At 40.1% G+C, this 24,945-nt stretch overlaps 1 protein-coding gene across 3 annotated transcripts in view; it reads left to right on the top strand.

Annotated features, from left to right (window-relative positions):
• Positions 1-22,020, top strand: part of LOC119007383 (polycomb group RING finger protein 3) — a 68,282-nt gene extending 46,262 nt beyond the window's left edge. For all 3 annotated transcript variants that reach the window (XM_037077033.1, XM_037077035.1, XM_037077034.1), the window contains exons 5-10: positions 2,003-2,058; positions 3,091-3,198; positions 9,475-9,563; positions 14,447-14,584; positions 17,363-17,443; positions 18,183-22,020. In XM_037077033.1, the coding sequence (XP_036932928.1) occupies positions 2,003-2,058; positions 3,091-3,198; positions 9,475-9,563; positions 14,447-14,584; positions 17,363-17,443; positions 18,183-18,230 (520 nt within the window). In that variant the 3' untranslated portion in view covers positions 18,231-22,020. The remainder of the gene's footprint in view (positions 1-2,002; positions 2,059-3,090; positions 3,199-9,474; positions 9,564-14,446; positions 14,585-17,362; positions 17,444-18,182) is intronic.
• Positions 22,021-24,945: the final 2,925 nt, after the last annotated feature.

The raw sequence follows: 24,945 nt of genomic DNA, 5'->3' as shown, positions 1-24,945 counted from the left end.
ACACACAGAGTTTTGAGAGAGCTCCATCAGTGTGCAGTGAGCTGCTGGCTGCCTCTGGGAGACTCGGCAGTGCACTGCCAGTTAAGAATAAACAGTGCTGCTGGTCTTTGTCCATTTTATTTATTTTCTTCTGCAGCAACAAAAGCCTCAAAATGTCTGCTGAAGGTTGGCTGTTTCTGTACCTTGCTATTCCTATGACACTGCAAATTAGACATTAAGAAATACTACTGACTGAGCTGGTCATCACTGCTGATAGCTGACATGAAACATGACTCAGTGTTATCATACTGTAGCTGACCCCTTCAAGCTCAACTGGGGAATATTTGACGAATTTTACTTTAAATCTGAAAGTAAAATGGCACTTTATCTAATAACTGACCACTAGAAATGATAACAAGAACTTTCAGTCAGTACAGTGCACGTCAAACATTTTGAACATTGAATTTAATTACTTTATATTCCCGTCAGGTAAAAATAAAGATGGTCCATTTCGAAAGCCATGTAGCTCCTTATTGTTTGGTGAAGTTCTCTGTTCCAGACTAAACCCTCCTCACTGAGGGATTTTGTTGTTCGTGCCCCTCTGAGAGCTCGTGCATTAATGTCTGATTAATGCAACAAACACACTTAATTTGTACCAGCAATTTAGTCATTACCGTCTAAACTGTGCTGTCTGCAGACTCATTGTTTTGCAGGAAATGCTCCATTTCAAACACATTAGCTTTTTGCACAGCTGTTTCTTTTTTTGGCTCATTGTTTGGAGGAAATTGGACTTGATGGGAAACATCACAAGTGATTTGAAGGAAAACGCCCAGCAGATGACAGATAAAAGCCATCTGCTCATCAAGAAGATTGATCAAAGTTGATGTCTGAGATTGAACTCAGAATCAAACTCAGGCGTGTCTTCACAGAGAATGAGCTGAGCAGAACTAATCCTGCCTCTTGTACTGTCAAGTGTGGCTTTGCTTGATCAATTTAATCTTTTTTTTCACATAGTTGAAATGATTCTGGTTCAATAAATAAACAATAAAACATAATACTTAGCATTACTCTAAATGCCTGCAAAGTACATTCATTAGACAGGCATTAGACCCCTAACTTGTGGGAGGGGATTGTTTGCTCACCAGATCTCTCCTGTGGAGATTTTGAACCTACACATTTGATCTGTGTCACATTTGGACGCGGCAGCAGTAAAACCTCTGTAGTTGCCTGTCAGAGTAATCCTACCAGCTTTGTCCAGCAGGGGTCAGTGTTCTGCTGCCTTGTGGAGCACCCCTAAGCATCAGGCAGCTAATTCTGGCCCCAGATACAATGACTCTCCCAGTAGACAGCACAGGAGATAACCGTGGCACATTAAACTCAACTATTTCCTCCAGAACGTTGCAGGAAATCCAACACTTCGAATCCGTTAGCTGGCTGCCACGGCCGGGTGCCAAAACGTACCATCATGGTGACGGCAGACCTGAGCCCACACTGTGCACCTGTGTCACCTACACTGCCCAACAGTGAAATGCTCTTTAACACTCTGACTGACAAAGCATATGCTGCACACTGGCCTGTGAGAGCTGGTGGCATTTCAATCTATCATAACATGGTTTTATTTGATATAACTTAAGTGTCATGTTTCTATCAACTGGGGATTTTTCTGTATATTGTAGATCAGTGGCTCCCAGCCATTTTGTGACTTTTGTGGCTTGTTATTATTTTCTTCATTATTTGCGCACTTATTTGACCTGAATATAATTGGCAAGAGAATAGCAAAGATTAAAGAACTGTAACTGAAACTGTAACTGAAAAAAATAAACTTTTCTGCTGATGGAATGTTTCCTGATCTTCTATCTTTTTAAAGCCACAGATTGTAGAACAACTGCTGCAGATGATAAAGAAATGTTTTAAATCCAGAGGGATGCAGATGCCATTTATTTACATCTCTAATGTTTTAGATGTGTGGTTTACACTTTTGAATGTAAATGAGGAAACTAAATATTTGTATTTTGTTTTTTAGCCATGACAGAACAATGCAAGACATTGTCTACAAGTTGGTACCGGGACTTCAAGAGGGTAAGTGGCATGTTTTGTCTTTCTTTATGATGCAACCCCCCAAGAGATCCAACTGATAGTCTTTGACATTGACTTTTTAATAATGAAGCTTGGATTGCCTTGGGTTTTTGGGGTATAAAATGTTGCTGTTTTTGCCATTATTCTGAAAAAGGAAGTTCAACTGTTCAACTCAGCTGGTAATGAAAATTAATGTTCCACTAATATTCCTGTTTTACATGCAGCTGTGCATGTACATAACCTCACAATGTGTATCACATCAAAATGTAGAGAAGTGGAACGGCTTGCTTCTTTGCATCAAAGAATGATTCCCTACATGTCACACTTCAGATCATTGCTATAGTCAATCCAATTATGTACTCATCAAAGAGTTTAACTGCGTCTCCTGCCCATGGACTACAGATGTAAATTAGCTTATCTCTGGTAGAGCTAAAAAGTTGTGCCCTGTTCCTTTCAAATGTACAAATAAATAAATATAACAAAATAAACTGCCTTCTTGAAGAGATCAGCACTGTGATCTTTTTTGTAATGTTGAAAGTAGGTTACTTTCTCCTTCTGACCAGAAATGTGTTGCCTTTGGCCATGCATCTCTACTGCAGTGTGCAAACTGTTGGCTCAATAGTTTTTGGATAATGTATCCATGACAACGCTGAGAGCTAAACAAAGAAGACGCCGTGTGCTGCGAATTTTAGTAAAAACCTCAATTGAGATGCATATAGTGAATGTGCTTTTTACGTTTCCAACGAGTGCTCCTAAAGCCTGCATAATATCAGCATATCCCACGTCAGAAAGAAACAAAATGCTTTATTCAGAATGAGGCCAAATAATCCAAACAGAAAGAAAGCTTTTGTTTCAAACTTGCTTAATATCATGAGGAACAAGTGCCTTCAAATAAAATATTGCTGCTGTTGCTGGGCTTAATGAAGCAGGTTAAAGCACACACATATAGAATCATACACACCACTGTCCAGTGACAGCAGTGACCTTGAGAAGAGGACACTGCCTTCTCTAATTTTTTCTCTTTCTTTCACACAGCGGAGATAAAGAAGCAGAGGGAGTTCTATCAGAAGTTGGGGATGGAGGTGCCGGGAGACATTAAAGGAGAACTTTGCAACATGAAGACTCATCTAGATCAGCGCAATGGTACGGTCCACATCACACATGCGTCTTCCGCTAGTCTCATAAAAACATTCTTTAAAAATCTATCCAAGATGATGTCTCATGTTTGATCAGAGAGTCTCTTACATCAGGAAATTTGCCCAGCAGTTTCAGTCTTGAGTGATAATGGTAAGTGGTGACACCAGTTGGTCGTACTACCTTAATGTAGTACACAACAGACGCCATAGCCACAGAGCCACAGTATGCCAAAAGGTGTTGTTTACCTATTTTTTACTTTTAATGAGTGTTTAAGTTAGTCCAAATGACTGTGGTGTTCAACTTGGCTGAGGTGATCAAAAAACAACAATAATGAAAATGCATCCATGGAGAGACTATGAAATTGCCTGAGAGAAACACAAATCTCTATGTAAACTTACCACCATAAGTTTGTATGGTTTGATCTTTGGGCGCATCAAAGCTTATCGATAGCGTTGGCGTTCATTCTTTCATTCACTGTGTGATATCGAGCAATGATTTGAAAATGTGTCAATTCTGAATAGGAGCCAACTGTCATGTAACAACACGACAGTTGGCTCCTATTCCAACATTTTTCATTCACCCTGATAGAGAACACAGTGGCTGAGGTTCACAGTGGAGACGGATTGTTAGATATATGTTACTGAAAAGGAGCAGAACACTGAGCATTTCTTCAACTTGCTATTGTTATATTGATTGCTAGCAAGAAGAAGCACTTCTTTGTGCACATACAGAGGTTACATGACACAATATCCAATGTTTCAACCTCTTTAATCACAGAAGACTCACCACAGAGATCAAAACATATAACATGACACCAGAGTCAAGGTGAAAAATGTAGTTTCTTTATTTACTATTTTATTCATTTCCCCCATGTCTTCATTCCCTCAGTTCAAGTTTCACAGAAACAATTTCAATGGGTAGGAAATCCCTGCCAAAAAGAACAAAAGAAGGGGAAGCTGCTGAGCCAGCCTGCAATTTGCCACTGTACTCCGTGTTTCCCCCACTAACTACAAACTCAAAAGAAATCCAACTAAACCAAACAAAGCTCAACAACTGATCTACTCAAAATCTCCAACCCAAACTAAAATAACAAAACCCAACAATCCCATACATGCTGGGGGAAAACGACTGGGAATAAAACATAGAAAAAAAAGAGGAAGAAACCCCAAACTGTGCTGCCTCCGCTCCACCCCTCTCTGTCTGTCCTCTCCAATACAATTGAATTCAGATGCCCCAGAAAGTGGGTAAGGTTGAGGAGAGTAAGGGAAATGACAACACAAAGACACCGCTGGCATGTAAAACACACCCTGGCCAAAACACAACATCTTACCAATGGTTCACTAATCAAAAGGTGGTGGAGATTTTACAGGCCAAGATCTGCTGTGGAAAACCAGCAAAGGCAGGGAACAAGAAGAACCTGCCTAAACTAGTAAACATGCTGAGCATTTGGAAGTCCATCCATGCCATGTTGATTTGTGTTTCCATTATCAGCTCAAAGTCATGCCTGAGATGGATCGTCTCTGGAGTTGGGTCAGATGGGCTTTTTATCATTTTGGGATGAATGGTATTTTCCGGTTCTAGATCCATTTCATCCTCCTGGCTCTGTTTTTCAAGCAATAAGTGGTAGATGCTGCGCAAAATTCTAACAACAGGCTGAAAAACCACAATGTTAAATAGCTGGTCACCAACAATCATTACAGAGGGCAAAAGGTGAGTTTGTAATCAGTTAAAGACAAACCTTCAAGCAGGTAGCTGCCATGTTGAAATGGAGATGCAAACACCTGCTTGCTGCCTCTGTCTTGAGTCAAACTGATTCAAGCCAAACCAGATCATATGTATAGAAAAAGGCAAATGGATTAAAGTGGGCTAAACCATTATCTGTGGATGAACAACCTATTTTTGTATGCTGTCACACACCTGCTAAAATAAAGTTCTTCACCTCAGAGTGTCTTGTTATCCTCATTGTACGACATAAAGCATGAAGCCCCCAACTTGTAATGAGTAACATTAGAAGTATGACCAGAACTAATGGCAGAAGCCATTAAGCAGTAAAGATGAAGGCAATTTAGCCAATGAGAAGGAGTCCCTGGCCCGCTTGTTGTGCACAACGGCTTTTCTGCACCAGCCTGCTTCCAGGGCTGGTATAAATGTGTGCCCAGAGGGCTGTCATGCTGGCAGGCCTAATCGCTCGCTTAATCCCCCTCTCCGATTTTGGTAATTAAGGCTCAAATGGAAGTGGAAGTGCTCTCCAGCTTCCCGTGCCTCGTCGCTTGAAGACAGGTTTAGCTACAGCACACACGAGCGTAAACACACACATATCCATACACAAACTCACATCCATACACAAACACATTTAAAGGATCATTTGCTCAGACGCCAACAGAAATGGAGACCCAAGGGACTGTTTTTCACTATCATTTCCGTTCTGTTTTCTGAAAAACACAAACAAATATGAAGTCTCAAGCCTTGGGTTGTGATTCAAGATTTTTTTTACTTTTGACTTGCAGGGGAAACTACAGAAAATGAAACGTGCATGTCATTTGGAGGCTCATTGATCAGGAAGTTATCTCCCTCGGGTCTATAAAGAAGTTTTGTCTTTTGCTTTGAAGCTTTTTTCCACCAGCTTTACTGTGTTTTGATAATTGAGCTCAGTGTGTTTTGTGAATTGTGAATGCTGCTGTTAAACAGTTGAGCAAATGAGTCAGTTGTCTGGTCTGTCTCAAATCTGGTCTCAGAGTTGTTCTCCACCCTATATTTTCACAAATTGAAAGCTAAATGACTTGTTAGGCTGAAAGTCTATCTTTACCCCCGGTATGAATAGAAACCTTGTTGTTTTTGGAGGCAGGAGGCTTCACTAATGAGGCCAAAAACATCTTTTCAATCATTTCGTAAAAACTTTTTTGAGAATTTCTATATCCAGATACACTGCAGGGGTTTAAAGTAACTGTTAGCAGTAGAACACACAGCCAGACTCTGGATTGTTTACTTCCACTCTGACTAACATGGCCGCTGCTCATTAACTCTTATTTAAGAATGGCAAACTAAAGCTAACACATGGTAAAGCAGAGATCACACTACGCTAACTACAGGCGACAGTGGGCACTCTTGTTAATGTTGGCCCTGCCAGCCGGGCTGAACCACATTATGCTTAATTAAAGGCTCATTTATCCAGAATCCCTCAGAAATAGAACGTTTCTCTGGGGTCCTCTCTCACCAGCCGAGTTAAATGAATTCTTCTGGCACTTCGCTAATGACATAGGACAGAGCAGCTTTTCCTAATTTCTCAGAGATGCATGCAGGGCCAGAAATGTTAATGATGGCAACATAAGGTCCAATACATTTAGTTTAGAGGTTTTTTTCTTGGAAACTTTGGTGAAGAGAAAACAAATGACGGGGAGATGCATTCTCTGTTTTTATTTGATGGGGAACCAATGATGCTGAACGCTTGATGCCACCATGACAGGAACAGATGATCTGAGCTGTATTCACTTTGTTTTTAAGTGCGTATACTGTGAGTTTTCTTCTGAGCGCCACTTGACATAGACAGAACAAAAACCTCCAGCAGGCAACAGGCTCATCTCCCTAAATTACCTTGTTTCCTGAGCACTTGACGCAAGAAAATAAAGGGACATGGTGCCATGATGTGTCTGCCGAGTGCACTTTTCTCTTCCGTGACAATATAAACTCCCACACACTCCAGGCTTGTTTAATCTGTCTTGTTCCCAATGTACCTCACATGATGTTGTCATTGTACATGCCTTTGTGATTTCATTGTCCCAAATGAGTGAAACTTTGTCAGAGACAGACTGCTCGGTTTTTAAATCCCCCTGATACAAGCGATCATCCCATTACCTCAAACACAAGCAGGGCGTTCCTGTCTGTTTAGAGTCACTGAGGTACTCCCGGGTTGTTTGAAGGTTGAGGCACAACAATAAGAGCAAGTCCCTCTCTTGATAAGCAATCAGCGAGGCCGACTCTGGAGACAATCACTGCAGAGACACCGGGGCAGGCTCAGACCTTTACCGGTGATACTCAGTGGAATTGGTGACAGCTAGCCTGAACGGAAAACGGTCACAGAGGGAGGAACGCAATTCCAACTGCAGTGTGAGCCAAAGTAAACTGTCCACACACACACACACACACACACACACACACACACACACACACACACACACACACACACACACACACACACACACACACACACACACACGTTATTACAGCCACTGAATTAAGGAAGAGTGGACTGAAATTCTTTTGTTTCTAAAGGTTACAGAAGAGCAATAGCTATCCATGCAGCAATTTTGTCACAGTGCTGCAATGTTGACTTTGATAACTAAGTTTCATATCTAAAAATTCAATACTGGTACAGTCTAACTAAAAAAAACATAACAAGACCTGTCAAGGACAACTTTGTAGATGCTGTTTCACGGAAGTTTAAAAGTTTCTTTGGTGTCTGTCCTCCACTGTGTGGTAATGTCCACACAAGAAAACAGAATACACTGGTAATAGTCTTTTGTTTGAATGTATCCTTATGCAGTAAAATGTTAATGACTATAGAATAACAACACTAACTGCATTTAGATTCAATCCTCTATATCTGCTGCAAAACCAGCCCGGTACCATTTCTGTCTTTTTACTTCACTGCAAGTCCATTCTCATTGTCTGTGCATTGGAGGCTTTAAGGTTCTACCCTGAATATTGGAGCAAGATTTCAAAACTATTTGTGATGTCACAAATCATGTTGAAAGCCCACCTCTTAAAATCAGATTTTCGGTGAGCAGAGAAAATATACACTTTAGGCGTGAACGGTGAAGCAGGTCGAATTTGTCTTCAAAATAAGAGTTTTACATTGCACCCCATTGGAGTTCAGGAACGGGTTCTTAGTCGGGGGCTTTTAATTTGAAAGTAGAATCTGTTAGTAGCTTACCGCTAAAACTACAAGTGGACAAAGAAGACAGCTGCAGAGACAAAGGAGATGCTAGCATCTCCTGGATGTCTGCGGCTCTCCAGTTGCTCATCTTGACATCCACGAATGAAGTGATGGACTGACTGCTGTGATCAGCTGTTTCCTGGTTTAAAACTCCCCAGCTGTGGGTAGCACAACAGTGCAGGTCATCGACACCAGTGTACTGCCCTCTGTCTAAATCCACAGTCCTAGCCGCAAAAAAGACAGCCAAATAGGCGGCTTGCTGCCTTGTCAAAAAACAGCTATTGATTCACCAGGAAAGTCATTTTGAAATTAATTAAAATTGAAAGTGTTAATTTCAACTCCAGATTTACTGCTACGAGTTAGTTATCCTTTCCATCTACTACAATAATAACCCCCATCTGAGGCCAGATTCTTTAATTTATTCTTATTGTGTTAAAAAGTTTTCTGTCATCTCATTCTGCAATTAAGTAAAGCAGGTTTTTTTAATTTGCAGAAGTTGACAACTGTTGATCTGAATCCTTACTTTTTTTTTAAATTTCCATTCATCCACCCTTACTTTATAACTCTCTGGAGGGAATATGACCTTGTGTTTTTATAAATAACTCGCCCCTAAAACAACTTTCTCTCACATATTTCACATTAACTCTTTTAATATAGTTGGCTTAAGTTGTTCTCTGTCCTTCAGCCTTCTTCCATCTCTAAACCTGAAGCTCTCTCTGGTGTTTTATTAAACAGTATCTTGTCTTTCTTTCACCACTGTGAACACATTACCCTCAGCTGCACAGCGTGGGAGAAATCTCTTTCTTCTTATTTTACCGTATGCTCACCGGAGATTGTTGCTTCCCTAATATCCTCCCATATCTGCCCTCATTCCCCTGAAAAAAGAAACAAATGGCAAACTCAGGACGAACTCAATTAATGTAGAACTGAAGCCAGCCCTCATGACGGCTAATCGCTATGGAAAATGAATGGGTTATTTTCTTGTTAGAAGTTGCCCTGCGTTAGAGACATGCCCAGACAGAGGATTGTTGCAGAAAAGATTCTTTGACACCCTTCGATGTGTAATTGCATTATAAATGGAGCTCTGTGGGGCTTCTTTTCTACACTCCAACAGCCACAAGCTGTGTAAATACTGCAGTTACAAACACGTCTGCAGACAAGTCTTGTCTTCGGCAGAGCCACCACGGACATCAATTAAGCTCAAGCTTCTTGACTTAAGTTAATGAGTGTGATGGGAGAAACATGCAGATGCACTTCAAGACAACGAAGTGTCCAACTATGCACTTATGAAAGTGTATGTGTGCAGCATTGCAGCTCATTGCTCTTCCTCTGTTCGTTTTGCTGTACAGGTGACACAAAGTCGGAGGAGACAGCCAATAAAGAAGCAGGAGAGGAGAAGCCAGAAGAGGACAACGACTATCACCGTAGCGACGAGCAGGTTAGCCCACACTTACTGATGGATGGCAATTTATGTTTCTCATTTCCTCTTCAGGGCCTCTTGAAATGACAGCCTCTCCCTTACTTAAAGGCTTGGTTCGACTAAAACAGAAAGACAAATTGCCTCCCCCTGCTGACCATGAAGATTTGATTAGATTTTTTTCTGCCATGGTTTTGAAATATCGATACATTAATTTTGTTGCTTATACTTAAAGGAATAATTAATTTTTTTTAATGTGGGTTTCATGTGGTATCCAAAGTCAGAGTATGTCCTACAGTGGATAGTAGTCGGCAAGCCGTTCGTTTTGCCCATATTAAGAATATTTTCACCGTTTTACTTTGCTGTCCGATGACACTTTCCAATGAGAAACTAAAGCTCCATCTATACGCTCAGTCACAAGACTTACTACTTCTATCATTACTACTACTACTGTTGTGATGTTACTGGAATTCCTAACTTTAATTCAGTACCTTGAAAAATATTGATATTCCATAACATGTTCCATACATTTGGAAAAAATCTACAAAACTTTGCAGCCATCCAATTTTGCATTTTTATCACAAGATTAATATAACAAGGACTGAACACTGTGTGAGAAGCACAACAGAATTAAGTAGAACACTGCACTTTTTACAAACTTTTTTGATAATCAGATCAGGAATCAAAATCAGTAATAATTCAGACTCGTTCATGGCATTGGGATCAATGAAATACCCCATAAGAGTGAACATATCCTTAATTTAATGGTGTGGAGGGAGAAGTATCTGAATTGGAAGTCCATGAGTAAAGAAACTATCGAAACTATCAGCTTGAATAGACACCACCAGGTGGGAGTAGGAACAGTTTTTAATGTAATTAGGTTGCACCAGAGCTTAAACAATAAACCAGTTTTATCATTTAAAGGGAAATCTGGGATGCAGTACACATTGGTTAGTCTTTTAGCAGTGATTAGAAGAGGCAAATTGGATAAAATAATTATGGGTTTCCGAGCAAGCTGCCAGGATCAAAAGCACTGAGGGGGAAAAACAGTCCTGTTGGTGATAATTGTGGGTACAATCGTCTTAAAAGCCTGCACATCAATTACTGTCTTTATAAAAGTGGCCCCCATGTGATTTACCAAGCAGTTTTACAATTACTGGATTCTTTTGTCTTTCGTGTTTCTACTGTTTTTATGTGTGCAGACCCACTCAGTGTCAGACGCCGCACCGCTACTATCCACTGAACACCACTTAAAACATTTAGAATGGAAATGGGCTTTTCGTGATTTCATTTGTATTCTGGCACGTTCTCAAGTGTTGCAAACTGATATTAATAACACAGAGAGAGCCAAGTTATTGTTCTGCTGGACAGACACTGTCAGAGACACAAAGCATTTCCCCTGCAGCATAACACAAGCTGGGGAAATTGGTTTTATACCATTTTTGTCCTTTTGAGAGGACAAAAAACATAACATGCAGGTCTGAAAAACCAAGCTGGTCATCTCCAATCAACCAGCTCTCTCCTGCAGCCATGTGAGGAAGGCAGGTTGCCGCGATGAGGGTGAAGATCTTGCCCTTTTGGATTTTCAGCAGGCATGCAGAATGCTTTCAGAATAGCTAATATGGTCAGCTGTGTGAGCTGAATGCAGTCATGTCAAATGTCACTGTGAGAAGGAGGAGGAGGAGGAGGATGAGGGAAAGGGAAAGAGCCTAGGAATACGAGGTGATGAAAATGAGAGATTTGAAGGATTGAGAGTGAAAAAGACAAGCAGGGAGAAAAATTATTGGAAAGTAAGTCTTTGGAATTAATGTCTGAAGGGAGAGATCATGAGAGTTAGGAGGAGGCGGTGAACATTAAGAAGGTGAATTTCATCAGAACAGACAGAGGGGAAATGGCTGAAATGAGGATCATAAATAGAAATGACTGATGAAATCAGATGCTAGAGATATGCTCACTCTGAAAAGAGGGGATCTTAAGAAAGAATGATAAATGATGCCCACCTGAATATAGCATAAAACATATGGGTCATTCCATGCCAACTCACCCAGAAATCAGACCTTTTCCCAAATCATATCTTCTTTAAAGAAATCATGTCAAATATCGACATATTCTATTATATCCACAGAAGTTTGGAAATAATCCTTCAACTGTACTGCTAATGCTTGGAGCAAAATGATTCTTTGGATATGTAATCTCAGCCTCGCTCACTGCTTATTGAACTCAGTTAAAATTTGTCCTGAACATCCAATAAACCCTCGTGATGATGTGCAACATGTATTCATCAGAATAGTTGTTGCATGTTGAGTGTTTTATAATGATTGAATTAATAAATAAGAAAGATCCTTATTTACCCAAACAAAAAATCTATTATTTTAAAAAACTTTCTCGCAACCACATTTTGATTCTGTGTTGTATTTATATAGTTCTCTCACATCCAGAAAAATATATCTAAATATACTTTATGGAGCTTAAAACCCTCACGTTAAGATATTTTGGCTGTGGATTCCTTTACAGCTTCTTTCAAGCTTTAAGATTCTGCAAGGTCCAATTTACTTAATAGTTTTTGTGAATTTTAGGAACATTTTAAGGTGATCCATGACTGAAAAAAATGCCACAATGACAGTGGCACATGTAGTTGTGGCACCCAATAGCCAGCCTCCTTTAAGCTCCAATCATGACTCATGAACTGGGAGGTCCTAGGTGAGTTGGTATGGATTGAGCCTTCATGTTTTCATTAATTACATTGAGACCAATGTCTGAGGGTTTGCAGGACAACTTCACCAGGCAATGCAGTGCAATGAACAATCACACATTTCCGGCAGAAACAAACAATGTTCCTCTCTAATCACAATCACTGTCATCTAGATGGAAAAATTGCTGCCATGATAACATAAAAGAGTTATCTCTTTCTGTGTGAAAATAGGAGGCTGATGGAGGTGGTGCCTATTTACAGAACCTTGTATTCAGATCCTCTTCAAGGAATCTTCTATGTTTTTTCTTTGTGCAGACTACCTTATATTTACACACTGATTTGCGACAGCAGTGGTGTAGCATATTACTGTTTACACTCCAAACTAATGCTGCAGCCTATCCTCAGAACAAAGGAGCGGTATAGAAGAAACAAGTCCTTTTGGAATTCAAGAAATGCTCCAGCAACATGTGCTTATTACCCACTCCTAGTTACTTGAAGGATACATCTTACATTCAACTATGAAACAGTAAAGAGACATTTGAGGACAGTTAATGCTGTAAGCATCCCTAGAAGCCCTTTTATTTTACATAATGTAGCAACTAGCCCAGGTTCAACAGAGCTAAGGATGTAGTAATGATTGATGAATTGCATTAGAAAAGCAGCAGAGTTGTGAAGAGAGATTGGAAAATATAAGAAGAAGAAAGAATCCCACAGGAAGGGTAGCAGCAGTTGCCATCGCGAAGGATGAAGATGAGGGACAAAAATTGTCCCAGAAAGCTGCCCGACCCCCCATCAAGGTGTCACTGAAGATGCAGAAGCCACTCGGATGTAAGAACCGGCAGGGGAACCGACACGCATGGCCAACTTCCAGAACACTTCCCCGCTGTCTTCTGGGCGACCTTTCAGAGTATAACCTTGGAGCGTGAGGCAGAGCCAGAGAAAGCTCAGGAAAGCAGCAAAACAACAACAAAAAAGGATTACAGTAGAGCGATGATTGATTAAAGAAAACCTTCATTCCAAGCAAAGTTTCATACATTCAGATGAGGTGTAGTCTGTGAACAGGTTAAAGATCTCTGTGGGCTGGGAAAAGAGAAAACTTAATGAACTACGGCTATTTTGGGCTTCAAGGGTCAGCTTTGGAGAAACTGGAGAACGCAGCTTTGCTCTGAATTATTAATCAAGCCTTCAAATTCTCAAAGCCTGATTTATTAGTGGTCCAAACTCAATACTCACACCGAGAGGCTTCAGCTTGTCTTTCACACAAAACTACACACAGATTTAAGTAAAACAACACCAGTAGAAGTATTTCTTCAGACCACTGTGAGCATCCAGGACTCCGTAATGAGCCTTAAAATAGTGATAAGCTTTCTCTGCGTGATATTTTCTTGATTTGCCTCACTGTTGCATCAGTCACGCCTGGTAGTGTGTGTACAGCTTTTGCAGGACTCTTTGGCTCTGCAACGTCGTCACTAATGTACTATAAGGTAATGTAACTGCAGTAGAGTCCAGATCACCACCGAGGCTTTTATTTCACATTATGAGCCCCTCTCATTGCCAGCGCCACTGGAAAGCAGATATGTTATGGAGCACTGAAGCACCACCAGTTTTTATTTGAGAAAAGAGATGATATCCACGTTTACGCACAAACCAGGGGGGTGGTGCTTTTTCATGCCTCAGAAGAGAGAGAGACGGACAGAAGGACACCCACAGATGAAGAAACCTAAAGCTCTGATCCTTGATATGTGGGAGCAGGAGCTCAGTAATGGCAGTAATGCATTCTGACTCCTGCAACCATCGACTGCCAAAACCACCTACCGTTTCACCTCAGGGGAAAACAAGTGCACAGACCAGTAGCAGCAACACTCGGTCGCATGAAAGAAGACAATAAGCCAAACTCAAACAGACATCACTGGATTAGTGGCGGTGTGCAGGACCAGCAGAATTAGAAATCAGCAACAGTGGCTGAATTAACCAGCTATCATATCATCTTTTTTTTATAATCCTAAAGTCGGTTTCTTAAAAGATTAGAGGAAATAAGTAACTCTCAGGTCATTTCTGGACAATCGACTTGCAGAGTTTGGCGTGAAAACAGTATTGTGACTTTTCACTTTACTGTTAACATACCGTGTTGCCCTTTTGCCTGAAATAGATTTTGACACTCCTGAATAGATTCATATGTTAATGTTTTCATGGTGTGTGTTTCCTCTCACAGGTCAGCATCTGCTTAGAGTGCAACAGCAGCAAGCTTCGAGGTCTGAAGCGCAAGTGGATCCGCTGTTCAGCACAAGCAACGGTCCTCCACCTCAAGAAGTTCATCGCCAAAAAGCTTAACCTGACATCATTTAATGAGGTACAGATAATAACACACTCCAACCAGCCCAGAGAGAGGTACACTAGGAGGAGACCATTGTACATCTGTCGCATGCTGAATGTAGTTTCAGTGAAGGCATACAACTGTGGAACTACAAAGATCCCAGGATAATGAAACAAAGTCAGGAGAAAGATTTTTTTCTCCTGGCCTGTCGTTTAGGGATTTTCCTCCTGCTTAAGTTTAGTTTTGTACATATTAATAACCTTCAACCAACACTTGGCACCAGTCAAATATTTTCTCAGGTAACACCTGCTGATAATCTGAAACAGTGAGGCAGATGAGTGACCAAAAGGCGGCTTTCTTTTCAAGGATTTTCAGTCTGAAAATTAATTTTGTGACACATTGACTTTGGATTATTCTTCTCAGTCGTCATAATTCCAGAGCTTGACAAGTCATGTAGAAATAATCATTTGCGCTTCTAGAAATCTGACCAACTGCATGTTTGGTGGATTTGTGTCAGTTTGAAACAAATCGTTGTAATTCTTGCCGTTTGTTTGAGCGCGTTTGGTGCACCAGCTGGACGGTTTGGGCCATGTGCATCAGAAAGTTTATTAATCACAAGAAATCATATAAAGGTCAGTCAATACTTTTCCTGCACTGACTCATGCGAGACCGTTGTGTTTGTTATATTTAGCAGGAAACGAGCCCCCATGATATCTCGATGTGCTATTTTTTCTATTTATTGTCTTTACCGCCCCGTTCGGAGCAGCAGGGGAGAATGGTGGGCGATAATTTGACAGATGGATTTTTAGAGTGCTGTGAATAATCATCACAGCCGCCTTTGTGTCCTATTTTTTAATTTTCTGTCTTTTTTTACTGGCTGTCACAGAGATGAGTGGGCAGGCTCCATCATATCGTCGGCCTCGTTTGCACAACTTTGGCGAGGCAGCGGCACTTTCCTCACCAGCCTTTATTGTTCTTTATATTGATGATCAAAAGCTGTTGTTCGAACCGATTCTGTTTTCAGCGCAAAGCATTACAACACTTTGCTTTGTAAGAGAACAGAGCGGTATTTACTCATTCCTCCAGTTTGTAAACCCACCGCTGTGGTCCTGTCACCCATCTAAATGTGTGTGCCGGAACTGAACGCCTGAATAAAGGAAAGTACTGATGTCTTTAACAAGGTTTACTTAGTCTTACAAAGTGACTTATGTCATATTACCTCATAAAGGAACCTTCAGCTTATTTCTTTTGTGTGGTTTTCTCTTTCACTATGACATAACAAAGGCCAGTGTTTTCTTTCTTAAAATTATTCATTTTTGTAAAGTCAGAAGGAGGAAAAACTCTCTGGTATGTCACTAGAAAGACTTGACAAAAGTTGGGAAAAGGTTTTGTCTTTCTTCCTTTCTTTTCTTGTTGATCATCTTGTTATCCTTCAGGCTCAACTTCTAAGTACTTTGCGGTAGTTTTGGAGTATGCTTGTAGCACTCAGCCAAGGAGGTTATGTTTTTGCTTGTGTTTGTTGGTTAGTTTGTGACTTTCTATAACATTTTGAATTGGACATTTTCCTACACTTTCATTCATGTCTCAGGCAGTAATGCATGGGTCTTGATGAAAAAAATCATGGGTATTTAGGTGTCTATTATCTCTGAGTGAGTATACATTGATGTGGATTCAAATAAATAAAGGTTTTAAAGATATTGGATTGGGCTAAAAAAGTAGCCAAAAGTATCATTAATCATCTTCTGCAGGCTTACTTTTCTTTCAGTCATTGATCAATTAATTGACTAATAGTTGCAGCTCCGCTTCTGTCTCTAAAATAATGTGCCATCAATGTCTATTGTATATAGGCCTGAAACTACTGGTCATTTAAAACATTAATTCATCTGCAAATAATTTTCTGAACCAACCAAATAATCATCTGGATCTGGAAAGTGTCAGATAATATCAGCAAAATTGACACATTCAGATTGGTTGTTCTGCTCGGTGAAAAATACAAAGCTCTTCGATTTACTGTCAAAAAAGATAAAGAAGACCAGCAAATATTTATTTTTGAGATGCTAAAAGAAATATATTTGGGGTATTTTTGAATGAATGAGGATTATAAGCATTGTCCCAAAGCTGTGATTCACACACATTCTGGTTTGTTCAAGGAAATCAGGGAGGCTTTTTTCTGTTTTTTTTTTTTTTTAAGTTTTATTTTGATACAAAAGCCCTCGTTGATGAAATCACAGCTCGCCAGCTCTCCCTCTGGATTATTGTTGGTCTCCTCCTAATCACAGACCTGGACAGTTTCCACTGCTCTGTCAGTGCTGCTAAACGCCAGCTACTGTTTATCCATCAGAGCCTCCATCCAGTCAGAGGCAGCAGGTGGCGCTGTGGCAGTGTTTGTCTCCAGCCTCCTCTCTGTCTCTCAGTATTGACTGGCAGATGCAGATGTGAGGTGCTGCTCAGTAGAATATCAATGTTGACTTCAGAGGAGGAGAGGTAGATTTGCAGGCAAGTCTCGTGTTTAGCCACTGCTGAATTTCTGTTTTTTCCCAAAAAGCCCCACCACTGCTCATTGGCCACACCATGTCAGATTCTGCACATATTGTGATGTATTACTGAAAAATAGGAGTAGAGGGACAGAATATGAGTGGTGGAGGCTTAATTTTTATACCACTCTGCTTGATAGTCTAACAGCAGGTTCCTCCAATCAGTGTTGGTCATAGTCTCGTTATGTTGTTAAACTCTCTGCAGGGAAATGGAGGTTTATGTTCACACACTGAGGTCAGATGTTGTTCACTGATTTTCTCTTTTGTCGTCTTATCACAGCTGGACATTTTATGCAACGAGGAAATCTTGGGGAAGGACCACACTTTGAAATTTGTTGTTGTGACAAGATGGAGATTTAAGGTGAGTCATGCTTAACAAACACAAATATTGCATCACAATGTGGTGATAGTTTTGTTTATATATTGCTACATTTTACAGGCCTCTGTAGCTGTGGTGATTTGTTGAACAAACAGGATTCAGTCTTATCCAACTCTCATCAGTCTGATTAAGTTCTGACTGATTATTTAGTAAAAAGTCTAAGGAACATGGAAATAAATTAGATATAAATAAATTAGTGTTGTATTGCAGGCCCCACTATTAAATCACTATCTAATCAAAAATGATTTAGATTAGCTTGTAACTTGCCTCTTTTCTTTGAAAGGCTCCTAACTGAGCAAATATCCTTCAGCACAGGATACGCTGGTCATAAACCAAAGGAAAGAGGGTAGAGATGTCCCACAGCTCATTGCAGCCCTTGTGCGAGCACAGTCAAATTCTCTCAGTAAACAACAACTGCACAGAGTGCTGCGGAAACTCCCTCATATCTTTTCTTGACCTCACGATGTTTTTCCGTCAAGTTTCTTCAGTTGCAAGCTAGACTTGCTAGCGTTACAGGCGGTTAAATAAATTCCTTACCATTTTTGGAACATTTTTGATTTTGGTAGGCTATATGAAACAACTAAGTCTTGTTAAGTATCATCTCACTTACGTCCACACTGCATCAATGTACAGAAATACAAAGCTTGGCAGGCGTAGCATGCGGAAGTATAGTTGATAATCTAAATACTGCTCATACTGATGTTGTTTTTCCCCCTGACAGAAATCCCCCCTCCTGCTCCATTACAGACCCAAGATGGATCTGCTGTAGCTACAATGGACATAAGGTTGTTTTTCTTTTTTTTTTACTTTTTTTTTTGGCCCAGTGGCCGCGGACTGTGCCGAAACCTTTTTATTTATGCAAAGACGATCAACCAACACCAAGCAAACACCCGACGGTAAAAGTCAACACAAGCCAGCAAATCGGGATCTAAAGGGTGGGGAACAAATACAACAAAAACTGGCAACCTCCAGCACAGATACTGCAACACTGGTGTGTTTTTAGGAACTAAAACAACCATTTTTTTTTTGTCCGTGACATCCTAGATATGTGAACAAAAGAGAAAGAAAAAAGAAAAAAAAAATGGAGAGAAAGCATATATTTATACTTTTGTACAGAAGAGACACATGGAACCAAGACACTACTGGTGCTCTGTTTACACGCAAACAAGATGTCGGGAATCAAAGTGACCGCCTTTTTGAGCTTCATGCAGATTTCATCCTCCGGAGACAAAGACTGAGAGGACAGGAGGGCGTTTTTTTTTTATATATATAAAAAGGTGTGTTTTTTTCTCTCATCACAACACACTCGACACGTCTTGGGAGCACAGAAAGTATATGGAGAAAGTTATATAACAGGCATCAACTTTAAACTGTTAACAAGTAAATTGTCTCTGAATCTTTTTTTTTTATTTTAATTTTGTTGGCTTTGTCTAATTTGCTATTGGGTTCTTGATGATTGTCAATTGTGAATAGGCTAAAAATGTTTTGTGTAGTAATTTATGTTCTATATTACCAATATTGTACATAAAATGTCATTACAGAGAGAGAGATTGAAGAGGTTAAGAGAGACTTTAGACTGTTAAAAAAAGAGGAAGTGGATCCCAGAAGTGCTATCTATATTTTGGGCGTTAAGTGTCCGGAGGTGATAAATTAGGATTTTTAAAAACAGACACATTATCAGTATCAAAATATATAAATGCATTTATGTTGTCTGACAAAGACACAAAACAAATATATCAAATCCTCTGCCATTTCTGTGTATGTGGGGTGTTAGGTATGTTACATTGCTCTCATAGCATTACATGAATTTAGGGCAGAAAGAAAGAAAGCCTCAAACCTCCAAACCCATCCCCACGCACCTCATCTCACCTGTCTTCTATGAAACACAGCTATAGTAATCTTTTTTTGAATTTGGGGACATTATTATCCACCAATACTGTCTTAACAATAATACCACACAAAAACAATCATTTGCAAAATGCCTGCAAGACATAAAAATGCAATATTTGGGTAGACAACTTGCTCAGTTTTATTGATTTTGATCTCTTATATTTTCACACCATGCAGTCCTTAATATCCATCCTTGAGAAAACTGATTCGCCCACATGTTGTTGACAGCTTTTGTCTTGAGCTGCTAGCAGCAGATGTTGGCACCTCGAATTTGCTTCTGCTGCGTTTGCTGAAACTTTTACTGCAAAATTTTCTCTCAAAGCTGCAAGAGGAATCATTTTTGTAACTGTAAAATACACACCAGTCTCACTTGTCTTAAAGACAAAGTTCACCCAAAAAGGACAGTTCAGTCTTTATCCTCACCCTCATGCTGATGGAAAGTCAGGGGAAGTTTTGTAGTCCACAAAACAATTCTGGAGCTTCACAGCAAAACAGCATTGCATCGTTCTCCTAAACGACTGAAGTAGACAGAGACTTGGTTCAAAACATTAAATGGCTTTTCGGTCGATTTTCTACATCCCGATCTAATCACTGGTTTAGGATTGTGCTGAAATGCTGTTCTGCTTTGAAGCTCCAGAAGTGTTGCTTTTCTCTTATGGTGAGCAGAAATTGACAGATAATTCATTTTTGGGTGACTCCTTTTAAGAATAAACATTGTCTCATCCACTAGGAGGTAAATTGAACTTTGTAATTTAAGAAAAAGTCTGGTAAACTGCAAGCTTTCTCTACAGAGCACGAATAAGCACCAGGGATGGGCTGGTTTGGAAAAACTGGAGTGCAGATTACTGAGGTCACATAGTTGTGTTTATGGGGTATTTTTCAGTTTCTTCTCACTGCCAGTTGCAAATGTGCAAAGTTGCACAAAGTGTTTAAGAAAACCAATTGAAGAACATTTCTGAAAGTCAAGTTGATTTTGTTTTTGGTGCAAAATATGTATAAAACTTGGAATTTTTTGGAGGACAGCTGTGTTTAATATTGTAGACTTGACAAGACACAAATTTACGAGTCTTTGAGAAATAACTCGCAGATTCAGGTTTCCCACACGGACGGAGGTTTTTAGAACATTTTGATAATGAAATTCTGGATAAAATGACTACTGTTAGGGTCATTTGGTGCTTAAACATATGTGTCTCTGATGCTGTTCTTACTGTAACTGTGTGACTCAGCAAATCAATGTTCTGTTTAACAGCAAAATGTCTTAACTTGCAACATTCAAAGCCAACTGCTTAACTGTCTTTAACGTTACCACAACTGGATCCCTGAGCGCCGTGTCAGACCTCAAGTAGTATTACCTCACTGACCTGTCTCGTCAGTAATTAAACGACAGATATTTACCCTGTGCATTGTTTCTTCCCACAACAAGCTGTTATGTCTGTATGTTCACATGCAGGGTTCCTATCCATTGTTATATTCATATTTGAAAACTGTTGTGGATTGGATTACAAGTCTGAAAGATATGAGGAGGGAAAAAAAAACTTTGGTAGCTGTTGGAAAAACTCGTTATTTTCAGTATTTTTTGCATGTGCATTTCTGCAAATGATATTTGAGTCAGCAAGCACATCCACTATTGTATATCTAACATTATCTCTAAAGTTTTAAAGAAGGAGAATTTGGGATTTGGAGATAGAAAAATGTATAGGAACCCTGCCAGATAAGGACTTATGACGTGTGTATTAAATGGACATTTTTCTAGCTAACAGGTGTGTACCTAACCAGCTCAACCAAACTCCTCCTGTTTCAAGTCCCTCAATCCAGTAACACGTGTAGAGTGTTCATTGTTTTTGGTTTTTAGTTTTTGTACCAATTTTGGTACCTAACATCATGGAAAGTAAGTTTTTGAAATGTAAGTAAACACGGGTGGCTTCAGGTGAAAAACTGAAACATTCTGCAATTTTCACTATTTATTTTGGGTTACTTCAAGTGTTCTCTCCACATATTCTCTTCCCCTTTTTTCTAAAAAAAAAAAAAAAAGAAACCATTATGAACAGTGGCACATTTGTAACAACTTTTTGATAAGTAGAAAAAGACAAAATGTTATCAGAAATTGGTGTTTTTCCTCATGAGGATTTTAAAAAAGAAATATAACCTGATCTACTCCTGATTAAAAACCAAAAACAATGAGCCCCACCAGCTTTTCAGCTATTGTGCTAGAAATTCCCCACAGGAATAATGTAATAATGTGCGCTATTATGTCTTTGTTAGTGCAGACTTGGTGTTTTCAAGGGTTCTTTCATAGAAATAATGTCAAGTAATTTTCCTCCACTTGTTAGAGACACTCTGAGGTTGACATCACGCTGATCTTGTGTGCAATTTCAGGTTTGGGAAAATGCTGTTTAACAATGTTATTTGTTATTTATTCAGCTACCTTCAGTCCAGTCAGAGTCCTCGTCGTGTTTAAAGTGTTGTCACCTCACAGCTCTGTTTAAAATTCCGTCTGATTATGTGCAGAAGCTTTTTCCTCAGGTGATAAAGCTGTAACCCCCTCCCCCCCCAAACAAGGTGCTAATATAATGATGACTACAAGCAGAGACATGTTACCAACACGCATCTCTGCACACACTGCTTTGTACTGTGTTGAAGGACTGGCAATGAAACAAATGTTACATCTGTGTTTGTGTTCAGTTTTTTTCCTGTATTGTTTGTCGTGGTTGCGTTCACACTGCAGCTTTGTGGTTCTGCTCCTCCTGCTTTCGCCTCACATCCGATTTTTTTTTTTTTCCCACATTGATCTTTTGCCCGCTTCCACAGCAGGGGTTTAAGCTTGGTGGAACAGATCCCACACAGGCTTAAGGCTTGTGTGTAACTTGCTTAATTCGCAACAAAAAACCTAATTTTATTATTATTGTTGTTATTTTTAGTTTTATGCGCGTTACAATACAGTGAATGTGTATACGGTCCTGGGTGCTGCAAAATGTGGGTGACCTACACTTAATACTGTGCCTGAATGCATCCTCTGTAGTCACAGACAGAGCACTGGAGCTGCTGCTGCCTTCTACGGGTGCCTCACAACACAATTCAGAGCGCTACAATGTGATCATCAAACTGTAATCGATGCGTCAACACTTTTGATTTCTATACATGATTTGTTTTCCTACCGCGTGACTACTTTCTACATTAAATCATCATAGCATATTTGCAATGGTCCATAATGTAAATAAACAGATGAACTTACTTAACGTCATCTTCGCTCAAACACAACCGTCGCCACCAAACCTCGAGAAGTAGTCTGGAGTAGAACGTAATCACAACTAGCATGATTACATCGGTCATGTTTCACCAGCAAGGAACCTACAGCCTAGTCTTACAGGAGGATCAGGAGAGGATCAGCTTTTGAATGTACAGATATTGACTTGTCTGCATCGAGACCTGATCTTTCAAGACACAATCATGTAATCCTCTTCCGCTACGCTGACAGTGTTAACAGTGTGTGACTCGGCCTCTGATCTTGAACCTTTACCTGTTGTGTTATTGTCCTACATGCTAATATCGTTTTGACGAAACACTGCAGTGGAAATGAGAACAGATAGCCTAATGTTGTGCATGGGTTCAAGGTCTAAAACTTCCCGTAAAAGATCAAACTGATGACAAAGTCAGACTGACCAACATTTTGATGGTACTGCCCAATAGTTGTGTTTTCACAGCTACTGTACTTTACCATCTGCGGATTCCTCTTTTCTCCATGTTGTAACGCTTTTCAGACACAACTGAACAGAAATCGAGTGTTTGTTTGGGCACGAAAAGCTGCATTGTGAACAAAACCTTTCACTTTGTGTATTTTTGGAGTAATGATCAAAGAAACCCAGTAATCTGTGTTATGGACGGGCCACCTGGTTGAAAGCGTGGGGTCTTTTGGGGCGGGGCTTTGCCACAGTGACGGCCAGAAACCATCTGTCTCTGCCGCTGTGCTCTCTATGGTGCTAACAACTCCTTGTTTCTAACTTCTTCGTGAAAGATTCAGTCAGAGACACAAAAAGAAGCACTGTGTCGCATTGTTCTCCTGCCACCTTTTTTCACACGTCTTTGCACTGTACCTGTATGTGCTCGAGTCCTCGGGGTGTCTTCTCTTGTCAGACCTGTCGCGCAGTGCAGGTAAAGAAGGTGCTGGCTTTATTTATTTTATTTTTTTTTTTCTGTCCTTTTTTCATTGGTTGGTTGGCTGGGCTTGCTCCGGAAAGCAAACAGAGGGAATTTAAATAAGTCAGACTGTGACGGGGCTGAATCTGTGAAAATAAAAGAAAACTGGTGAGAAATTGGGTGTTCCAGCTGCAATTTTACTGCCTCACAGAGAAACTCACACTTATTATAGTCTTCTGTTTTGACCGTCAGATTGAGCCTCAATCTCTAACGGATGTCAGGAAAAAAATAAATAAATCAGTTGATTTTGTTTTAATATTCCAAAAAGTTCTCTTGAGCTTTTGGGAGATTTGACCTTCTCACCACAAGAGTGTATGTATATGTGTGTGTGAACATTAGTGGCTGCGTCTTTCACCTCTAGCACACCAGAATGGATCAATGTTCATGCTTGTTATCAGCACCAACATTGAGACATCAGTGATGCCGTGTTTGACAGCCAAGCTAAGAGGCTCACAGGAGGCCCACATCTGCCTCGCTTCAAGATGGAGCGAGGCTGCGATCTGTCCGAACTTCAGCTCTCGTCCTCATCATCTCTGCTTTGACCTTGAACACCTGTCAGCCTGCTTGTTATCCCCGGCGTGTATCTGAGGGTGATGTGGCTGAAGTTTCGATTCGAGGTGGACCTCGTGGACTGTCAGACCCAGCAGATTATGTTCCGCCATGCTCGGCAACCTTCATTTCGAGCCTGTTTGCAGCAGGCTGGAAACTCAAAATGGCTCTTCTTTGTTCACTCTGTTGTAATAAGTGTCCACTGTGGGAGTGAGATAGCTTTCTTTGTTGCTCAGCCCGCTCTTTCTTCCTCATTTCAGAGCTGTGTGTGTGTGTGTGTGTGTGTGTGTGTGTGTGTGTGTGTGAGAGAGAGAGAGAGAGAGAGAGACGGAGAGGGAGACCTCAAGGGTCACTAAAACACTGTTTTACCACTTCAGGATCATGTCTGTTGCTTTTAGAGATTGTCCACTGGTGGTAGGATTAACAACATTGAAAGTTGAATACACCTCCCCTTGACTTCTGTGTGTGTGCGAGTGTTCAGTTGAGATTGCTGGTTTCAGTAAATCCCAAATAAACTGGGAAATCTGCTTAAAAACACCTCACAGTGGCGTGCCCCCATGAGCCATAGCAACCGTCATCAAGAAATCTGTCAGTTTCTTTTTTTATATTGTTATTTATTTATGCTGAAAGTGACTTCTGCAGTAGTTTCTTGATTATTGAATTAAGAGATTTGCTCGTTCTTGCTCACAAATTTTGTAATTCTCTTTTTTGTGTGAAATATACCGAACTCATGCATAAAATGGCTTAAATTATGAATTTTGCGATTGAATTCCCTCTTTTTTTTGTATTATTCAAAGTGTGTTTATGTCTACGCAAGGCTCTGTCTGTGTTGAACAAACACATAGTTGTCT

Source organism: Acanthopagrus latus, chromosome 18, assembly GCF_904848185.1.
Source record: "Acanthopagrus latus isolate v.2019 chromosome 18, fAcaLat1.1, whole genome shotgun sequence".
NCBI classification, from domain to species: Eukaryota; Metazoa; Chordata; class Actinopteri; order Spariformes; family Sparidae; genus Acanthopagrus; species Acanthopagrus latus.
The sequence above is the reverse complement of the archived record's forward strand: the minus strand, read 5'-3'. Positions and strand labels throughout refer to the sequence as shown.